Genomic DNA, 10,794 nt, shown 5'->3' on the forward strand with positions numbered 1-10,794 from the left:
AAGTTTCTTTGGTTGTTTAATTACCTAATACATTTACTGCTGTACATGATCTCACTGATAATTAAACACCATGTTGCCACTCTCAGTTCTGACTGTACTCGAGGTTCCTAGCTAGACCATTAATGTTGTTGTCCAATTATAGAGTTCTTCATCGAGGATAGTAAGATATGTATAGGAATTTCTTTTTTGAAAAGCTACAAACTAAATCAAGGTTGCTACAAACATGCCAGGCACTTAATCATTACATCTAGTCAAGGGGAAAAGTAAAGCACGTGTTGCTGATTATTCTTCAAATAATAGCTCCTTCTGCATGATCCAAACGCATAATGCATCAGACATGGGGCCATGCATCTCACTCGTTTGTAAAAGTGGGAAGAAAGTAGTTCTGGGTTCGGTATAGAGTTTTGCATGTCCATTCATTTTCAACACACGAATGATTAATTAGCTGTAATATCTATATATAAGTACATGCATTGTAACTGGTATATAAGTTAAGATTATATAGACGTACATGCAGTGTATGCGTGCGTGCGTGCGTGTAAATATATATATACTTATATTATATAATGGGTTGTTGCAAAAGTTAGGTGGAAAATTCAACATTTCTTGGGTAATTCAGTGCGTTAATTGATGTGTAAAACGCGTACACATAACCAAGGGATATTCCTTAACGATTAAAAAAGAACAAAAGAAAATTCAGATTTTATAGATTTGATGGAAATGATTATCTCTCGTTCCAAGAGTACTACGTACAGCTTGGACTTGAAACTTATCTTTTTTATGCCGGCGTCCAATCGTTTTGGTCCTCCATGATTATCCTTTTTAAGATCCTAAAAAGGTGGTTGAACAGACCTTTATAAGGTCTTTATTATGGAAGGGTACTAGTGGTCTTAAGCATATATATGATGGTGCAAAAGTGGCTTAATTAGGAGGATGGAAGGAGGGTGGCCATTTAATGAAGGTGGAGTCGTGGAGTGCTGGAGCGAGATAGCAAAATACTCAGCAATGATCAGCATCATGTATGGCGTATAATTTGTACCGAGCACTAGGGCCAATCCATTTGGCATATCTAGTAAAGAACATGAGATGTTTGCATAGATCAAGTAACATCTGGGTGATTCTAATAATTGCTTGGATTTGGAAGAAACTCCTTAAACTGATTATGATCAAGATTCACGGTGAAATTAATCAAGCATATTGTATAGAGTTCCGCTTTGCACCGCTCCGTTTGTTGCTAAGGCTTTAACAACCTCCAATCATAGTCCGCCACGCCAGTGATTTGACACAAATCACATTAAGATCATTACACTGGATAATCAAAATTTATGCAAAAACACAAATTGCCTTAATCGAAAGTTTGAGCCCCTCACAAATTTTAGACTACCACATGACACAAGATCCGTCGCCCACCGCCGCACGACATAATTTTCGTCACCCACCAGTTTCGTTGCTACCAGTTCCTTCATGAAGTGCAAGGCCTGCATGGATTTTGGCATACACACGAAGCTGTCGATGACATTGTGTATATATAGATCATGGTTTTGATTGGAAGTGGCCGATTGGCAGGGGATATATAATATATTAATTTAGAAAAATATAGTACTAGTACTGATCTTGTTGATTTCAAGCCTAATAATATTAGGCTAGGAGAGAAGGCCGGTATGGTGGCTTAATTAGTGAGCCTAGCGGCACTTTCGCCATTAAGAATTCGATACAAATCTAGCTAGCTAATTAAGATGCAGAGGTAGTACAACTCCTGTTATGAATGAGGATAAAATTATAGTTCAGTGCGTGGTATAAAAGTTGAGTTTAATAATGGTGTTCCTCCTCAATATCTTTCTGTAGGAAACATATATTCAAACAACGAGTTTCTAATATTTCCTTGTCTTATGCATAATTATAAAGGGAATAAAGGCAACAGAGCACCAGGAACTCTAATATATATAACCTAGCTAGGAAGAATAAAATTGAAACTAGGGCATGCAGGAGACAAGCAGCTCAGAGCTGGTTATGTTTCCGGTGGATTGTTTTGTTGTGATGATTAATGGGCACACATGTGAATAGGTGGGTACACTGTGGTTTGTTTTTATACAATGGAGATGATGTTTGAGAGATGCAATTGACATATTAAATGCTAGCTAGCTCTTTATCATGAATCCATCTGGGTTAAATTATTTTTGGAATGCTGGACATAATCCCCATGGATGCATATTTAATTTCTTCTCCTAATGATTATCACCAACATATATTCGGGTTGCATGGTAGCACATTCAGATATCTTTCTCTCTCCTATATATATACATATATAGAACCTGCACAGAGCCACAGGTCAACATCTTCAATTTTGCCACTTTTCGCACATATTTTTTTTGAAAAATGATGCATGATGCATTTTTATATTCTATTGAATAGTTTTAAGCCACACGTACGTACAGCTCACTAGCTATGTTACTATCTATCGATATCACATCCAAGTACAGTCAACTTTGTCGCCTTGCTTTCAAAAAACAAAACAAAACTTCATTGGAACCGAGTGTCATTCCTATCTATAAAACAACGGCCAAAATGTTACTGCACAGTTGGAAGCACTGCCGCTAGGGTTGTTGCAATATTGCTGCCTTACTTTGATATGCGTGTCGAGGGTCGACGTTCAGAGAGAGGGTTTGGGGGGGGGGGGGGGGGGGGGGGGGGGGGGGTTTAATATTTGTTGCTGCAGGCTTAAATAAACGCGTTTTTAAGAGAAGGAATCTGCACGTGAGGAGACATGGGAGTTCTGGGGTTCAGAGAAGAGAGGCATCGAAAGCAGCGAAGGAAGCGTCAAAGGTAGTTTAGCTGTCAATCCCTCCAAAACACTTCTCACGGGGCTGATCTTGCTCACGCACTCTGTCTCTCTCTCTCGCCGTCACCGTTTTGTCCCTCTCTCTAATATTGCAAACTCAATATACATTATATATCTCACCTACCATGCCTACCTTTTCGCTGAAATGCCCTCAAAGCATGCATATATTTATATTACGTAGTTATATATATAAGATGATTATGCAAATATATATGGGGATGATCGACCATGATGATAATGATCAAGCGCTTAATTTCGTGCCGGACGAAGCTAGCTAGCTTGAAATTTTAAAAATGATTATGCGTGGGTTGATTATATTGATCATGAATGTAATAATTAATGTTGGCTTTCCAGGAGAATGTAAGATCAATCCCTATCGGAGAGGTGCTTTGATTAATTAACGTATCCCTAAGCTCAATCAACTGCTGAAATTTCTCGATGAGCTCCTAAATTATAATATTGGCCCCTATGTAGGCCATACAAGCATTTTCATTTTTAGAATAGGTCATAGAAGTAATATCTCGATTCTCAACGTACATACCCATGCATTATCAATAATATTAAAGTTAGATTCGCATATATATATATAGGCTCTTCATACATATATATATATATAATATATTTCATACGGTCCCCATTAGTACAGATCATCAAGGTCAACTTTATCATGACTGACCAAATTGTGAACGGAAGAACAATTTCGTGTTTTCTCTTGTACAAGAAAGAGGAAAAAAGTTGTATGACCAATCATTAGGTATAAACTAGCTAGACTAGTATTGGTTGTCGATCGCTAGAACTTTTAAATTAAGATGGAGATCTGGGATCATCCCAACATTCTTCAGATTCGAAGTTTTACTTTTTTAGAGAGAGAGAGAGAGAGAGAGAGAGAGTTGTTTAAAATGAGTTTCACCTTATATTATTCCACTAGATCTTAATTAATTTGGTTTTTGTTTCCTCATTTTCCTTATATTTTTCCTCATTAATCATGTATAAAATTTTGAGTTTCACCTTCGTGTCACAGATATTTTATCTTTTTGTCAACTATAATTATCAGCCAAAATATATTATGTGATTCTATTTTTTTAAAAAAAGAAGTGGCATATCCGCGTAAGAAAATTTTGAAGAAACAGAGGTCAATTTCGTATATCACTTCGATAAAGTATAATTTTTCTTTTTTTGGTGGGGAAATGAATCAGGTACTCATGCAAGAAACAAACAAGGAATCGTATAGGTTTGAGAGCTCATCTCCTCTTTAAAAGGCACCCAAAGCACACGGCAAACATAAGAGGCTAGCAAAGAGAAGAATAAGGAAGAGAAAACAGAACATAGTAGAGGTCAATATTATAAGAGGCCAGCAGAAGAAAGCATGGGTTCTAGGGAGCGTAAAAGAGCAGCGTTGAATGAGAAGTTGCAACAGCTTCGTGCTGCCACCAACTCTAGTGCTGTAATTAGCATTTACCAATTGCTATTTACTAGAAGTTTTCCTTTGGTTTTTAATATCTACTCTTTTCAAAGTCTCAAAACCTCTCGCCATATGGTTGTCACCTCCTCGATCGGATCCGATAACCCACCTTATGATCTATGATTATTCCCCATTTTGTTGTGTATGTGTTTGTGTTCTTGACTGAAATTTTAGTCTTTGGCAGAGGAACAATGCTTCAATTATAGTAGATGCATCCAAATATATAAAGGAGTTGAAGAGAAAAGTCGAAAGACTGAATAAAGATGCTGAAACTTCACAAAGTTCGAGTGCGCAAACTCCATTGCCTGCGGTGCATATCCTATTCAATTCAATCCATCTTTCCTGAATTCTAGTACTGCTCTACCAAATTAATAAAAATAACCTCTGCTAACTACTTTATTGTACTTTCAGCAAGTTACAGTGGAAACCCTAGAAAGGGGTTTCCTTATTAACGTGTTCTCGGGAAAAAATTGTCCCGGTTTGCTCGTATCGATACTGGAATCCTTCGAGAAACTGGGTCTTGATGTGCACGATGCTAGGGTTTCTTGTTCAGACGTTTTCCAGCTTGAAGCAGTTGGAGGAGAAGTAAGGAATTAAGAATTTCTTTTTCCAAGTGATCGATCTCTGTGGGATAATATATAAACAGAATGAATTCATGACTCGGTACTTTTTTGATTTTCTATATATCAACCTAGCGCTAGGGACACACACATATCAGTTATATGTGTCTGATAACTGCTGCGGTTTTGTAGTTTGTATTCAATTTATTTGAGTCTGGAAAGGTAAAAAAAAAAAAGGACCGGGAACATCACGTGTGGATTGTACAAAAATGGTTTGAGCCCCACATTTCAGGTTTTCTGCATATATGTACTACTTACACAACAAAGAGTGGTTGGCATAGGTTTTTTCTTTTTCTTATTTTCCTTTTCGCTCATTTTTGTATTTAGATGACTGCTAGCAAACTCCACACACACACACACACGCGCGATAATCTTATGAGGTACCCCATCATCGTCTGTAACATTAAATTGATGAACAAGATATTCTTTGATTTTGCAGAATAATCCAGAACACCTTCATGGCTTGGATGCTCAAGTGGTGCAGCAAGCAGTGCTGGAAGCTATCAAGAACTGGAGTGAAAGCAGTGGGCAAGATTAATAAGCCCATAATCGTATTTCTTCCTCTTCTCCCCTCTGCGTGTAGTGCCTGAAAGTTCAATTTATCCACCCAGCTAGCTAGGGATCGAAGCTTTAAGATCGATCTTCGATCGATCTTCTGCCTAGCTAAAGCAAAATTGCCCATGGGCATCGTTGATCCTAAGTTTTCAACCAGTAGTACTGTCAAAACACCAGCAAATTAAGCCAAAAGCCCCAGAAACTTTTGTATTTAATTTCATGCCTGAGCTAAATTAAAATCACTCTGGGCATTGATGGTGAAGAAACCTAGTATGCCTTTTTATTGCTAAAATTAAAGGCATATATATATAGTTTTGGGATCCTTAACTTCATGGTTATATATAGCTATAATACTCAATTGCAGGTAATCCAAAAGATATATAATATATATAGCTTGTTAAAAAAAAAAAATGTCGGGTTGAAGAATCCTTAATTATTCGATCGGTTTCAACTTTTTGAACCAAAGAATGTTTGTTTAATTGTTTTCTCGTTCGGTAGTCATGAGTAGAAAAGTATGCAGCTACGTACGTACGTACTGCATGGGCTCGAAGCTTGTGTCGTTTATAAGATATACACACTTAATTTGAATGATGATGAAGCTAGGGAACAAATATGTAAGGATGGGATACTTTCGTTTACAGACTGAGAATTAATTTAATTACATGAGCATGCAGTGTGTGTGTAACTAAAATACATCTCCCATCATCATATAGAAGACATAATATATAGATATATATATATATACATATATATTGCTATTACTAGCTACTGCATGTTATGAAAGACTATCAAAATGATCTTTTTAATCACAAATTAATAATTAACCAAATTGCAAATAGATAATTATTAAGTCGTGTAAGGGCTCCGGCCCCTTTAAATTGCGCCAAGGCGGATTTTTCTTGTCTTTTTGGTTTGACCCTTTAAAATATATATACTTCTCACATGTGGCATTCACTTTTATCTATATATCTTTTAATATGATTTAAAATTTTTTGATTCACTGACGTGGGTTGGTATAATAAGAATTATTTGACAGCTAGTTAATCAACATAAAGTATGAATTGAGACTAAGAAAATATGAAACACAGAAAATTCTAAGAATATGGTTTATTCTAAAACTCGAAAAACTAATTCTAAAACCTACAAGTTGGGCTCAAACAGTTACAAAAAATCGAAATTCTGAATTTTAATTATTGCCAAATGAAAAAAATACATAATAAAATAAGATTCTCACAAGAAATCTGGCTTAAATCGAAATCAAGACCATCTCTAAACCTAGCAGCAAAATATTACAATAAAAGAAAAAATAACTTAAATTAACAATTTGGAAGATAAAATAGCTAATTTCATGATTGAAACGGAGATTACCAAGCACAATGTGGTGACCAATGAGGTGTGCGCCGAAAAGAACTTTTTGATACCCATAACTAAAGTTATAGTCACAATACTGATACGTGTGTAATGTCACCCCATTTTCTGGAAAGCTGGCAACACAAACTGATCGTGCATGTTTCAATATCAATAGACCGATCAGCATCATGACTGATATTGATCCAAGACTTTTATTTTCTTCTCGATCCTTTCCTGCTTAATTTATTATATCCCATGAGAAATGGTACTCATAAAGTCTAGCATTGCGACTTTGTGGCCCATGAGATCGCTACTCTTCTACCTATTCAATAATTGAAGCTTTGTGAAGCACATTGTTAATAACATGAAGTACCTACGCCACCATATAAGTCATATTCTTTTGAATTTGGTTGAATTCTCTAGCTTTTCTGGGCCACCATACACGATTAATCATTCTCTTCCACGCGATAAACGTCGAACCCTTGAGTTTTACCTAATTTAAAACCAAGTAACATGCATATATATCTCTTTCCCCAAGAAACCGATCCATTGTGACATTTTGAATTTATATTGCAATATATCATTTGTAAATTCAATCTTATATGGTCCAGAAACGAACCTACGTATGTTGGAGCAAATTCTACTATGTTAGAAATAGATGAAAAATGATAATATTTGCAGTCGTAGTTATGCAAGCGTCACACAATCTCTTTGAAAAATATAAATCAATACGAGACCCACATAAAAAAAAAAACTAATTAATTGTAGACCTTATTTTTTTTTTTAAAGCGATTGCACGGCATATATATAACATTACTCTTAATAGATATCTACAATCATGATCACGCATCTAATTTATTTCTTTTAGATAGAATCTAGTTGATGTAAAATAAAATAATATTTATAATCTTACTATAAGTAAATTTTGCATAATTTTTATGAAAGAAATTAGATAAATCTATATTTAGTAATACTAAACTGAAAATATGTCATGACTATATATATATAATGGGCCTAAGAAGCTAGCTAAAACCGTCATCAGCATCTAAATTATTAGAAAAATGATATTTACAGTCATAGTTATGCAAGCAGCATATAATCATTTAAAAAAAATTAATATAAAATCTACATAAAAATTTATTTATTTCGTGTATAACCGTTTACATTTCACTTATATGTACCGACTGTATCTATCAGTTCTGAAATTATTATTTGTGCGCAAGAGCGAGCAGGCTAGCACAAGTACTAGTCCACGTGCTACATACCGTGTTGCATGGATATATACGAAGTCAATCAACTGGATGACATGATTGGAATCTTGATCTCAACCTCCCGGTCATCATCATTTCTATATGAAAGGTACTGACTCACGCCCCCAAAGTCAATTAAACAAGAATATTACTTTTGGTACGTAAATTAACTAAGGTAAATAAAGATGATAAAACTTAATATAAATTAAAATAATATTACTCTCTCTCTCTCTCTCTCTCTCTCTCTCTCTCTCTCTCTCTCTCTCTCTCTCTATATATATATATATATTATATATATATAGAAACATTAATAAGCAGTTAATTAAGACATAGTTGACATGTAATTTTCACTAGCTAGTTGTATCTTGTATGAGAATTATGACTTCTTTTATTTTTATATATATGATATTTATGTGTGTGCATATATATATATATATATATAGATTACCTGCATAGATAAAACATATATATATATATATATATATAGATTACCTGCATAGATAAAACATCCCAATTATTACTGCAAATAATAATTATTTCTTTTGGTAACTTTGAATAAATGCTTCTTTGGAATCCAGTGTTGATCTGCAATATTATTTAATGTTTAAATGATGATCATGACCAGCATGCACTCAGATCGATACATGATGGAGTCAAGGGGAACAGAATTCAAAGCGCGTACGTGACGTTGCTGATTATTACTGATATTCAATAATTAACGTCATGATCTCATGTTTGTCTATAATTCAAAAGCTAGCTAATTGCAGCATTGAATGGGGCCATCGCTGATGACTCCTGCCTGTTGATTAAGAGAGAAACTTTGATTAGCTATATATGGATCGACATCGATCATTATTTTTTAATTTTTAATTTTTTTGTATGGTCATTAAAGTTCATGAACCAAGGAAGAATAATTAATTAATCGTGGTTAAGAAAAATATGGTTATAAACGATTATATGTATCAATACGCACATTCATCAATGTAATTAGTCAGAAAGTCAGATCTTAATAAAAATAATGTGTATTTAAATTTTAAATATAAAAATATCAGAATTAATACATAAATTAGTACGCGAATTTACTTATACATAACAAAACTTGAATTGGTTAATTAGCATATAATTAAGTTTTGATCATTACTTTTTAAGTAATAACAGAAAAAAGGGTCTGGACTCTGGAATACGATTACTCTTTTTAGCCTAAGCAAAGAGGGCCCAGGAGTTTGATGTGTTCGTTCGTGTTTGTGTGATTCATGCCGCGTGACTGATGGAGAGAAGTAATTCTTTAGTGTCGAGCTTAATTTATTATCTGAAATGTTGACTTTTCACTCCACCTTAAAGTAAAAGTGGTTTAGACTTTATGCTCAATCTCATTCATGGCATGTTTTCAGTATGAGACGACCATATAAAAAAGTCATGAAAAGTGCTGTAGAATATATATTTTAAAACGAAGGATTTTAACGAGAAGAAATAATAATTTTTTTAATTATAATCTTTTCATAATATTTTAATGTGAATGATTGTAGTTTTTTAATTATTCACTAATCAATTTTCTTTTAATATTTAGTATGCCTTGCAGTTGGATGACACAAGTTCAGTACTCGCTCCAGATAAGAATACAAGCAGCCAATTTGAAAGTTCGAAGCCCAAGAAGTATGGCAGCTGGGTAATGGGTCCATTAGGTGCAGGCGTCTATATATCTTAAGATGAGTCGGGATAGGCTCGGTCCAGCCCAGTAACATTATTAGTTACTCTCTGAGCTGGCCAGCTATTAATTGGGTTCCCTTGAAGCCCAATGAGATCCATCTAAAGGAGAAAATAATGTAGGGCTTTTACTTTTGGACTTAAAGTTTCATCTGTGTTTTGATTATCGACCCATAAACAAATTGTAAAATCTCGCGGTTTCAACTGCAGTTTATAAAGTACCGAGTCCAAGAGAAAAATAGAAAAACAAGTTGAGTCCAAGAGAAAAATAGAAAGACAAGTATCCAATATAATATTAGAATTAATATTCGTGAATAGTGAATGGTGTAAAGATTTTTAAATAGAATTATGTTTGTTAAAAAAAAGAAAAAAAGTGTGTAATAGACACATCTTTTCATATATTTATTTTCTTTAATTCCATTCTTTCTTATTTATCTTAATTTGACGACACCAATGCACCACGATATTAAAGAGTTGAGAAGTGTTGATGAAAGTTGTAAATAATAGTAAAAAGTAGGTGAAAAGTAATAATAAAGTAATAAATAATAATAAAAAATAGATAAAAAATAAGAAATAGTAGTAAAAATAAGTGAAAAATAATAATAAAGTAATGGATAGTAGTGAAAAAAATTGAGAAATGTCGAGGATACCTCAACACCCAAACACAGTCTAAAGTATGATAGAGTTTGATCAGTCAAATTAGCTAAGCTGACCCAATTAAAAACGTTTTAGAAAATAGAAATAAATAATAATATATATTTTTTATTATTTTATTTTATTTTTACAGTCTTTTATATAATTTTGTTAATTTTAAATGAGGGAAAATTTTGTTAAGTAACTTATAAAAATAATACTGCTTTACATAAATATCGTCATTTTAATAGTGATCGTATAAATAATTATAAAAAAGGCTTCATTACGTACGTACCCTTATCTGTTTTATTGTAGGTTATATATTTAGTTATCCAGATCAATTTTATTATTGACTATAATCCTATATATATATATCTTGAT

At 33.7% G+C, this 10,794-nt stretch overlaps 1 protein-coding gene across 1 annotated transcript; it reads left to right on the forward strand.

Moving 5' to 3' along the window:
* Nucleotides 1–4,042: 4,042 nt before the first annotated feature.
* Nucleotides 4,043–5,820, forward strand: LOC122275415 (transcription factor SCREAM2-like). Its single transcript, XM_043084459.1, has 4 exons — nt 4,043–4,283; nt 4,486–4,611; nt 4,713–4,886; nt 5,361–5,820. Exons 1-4 carry the CDS (start codon nt 4,206–4,208, stop codon nt 5,457–5,459), a joined length of 477 nt encoding a protein of 158 aa, XP_042940393.1. The 5' UTR covers nt 4,043–4,205; the 3' UTR covers nt 5,460–5,820.
* The last annotated feature ends 4,974 nt before the right edge of the window (nt 5,821–10,794 follow it).

This window comes from Carya illinoinensis, chromosome 9 (assembly GCF_018687715.1).
Source record: "Carya illinoinensis cultivar Pawnee chromosome 9, C.illinoinensisPawnee_v1, whole genome shotgun sequence".
Taxonomy (NCBI): Eukaryota; Viridiplantae; Streptophyta; class Magnoliopsida; order Fagales; family Juglandaceae; genus Carya; species Carya illinoinensis.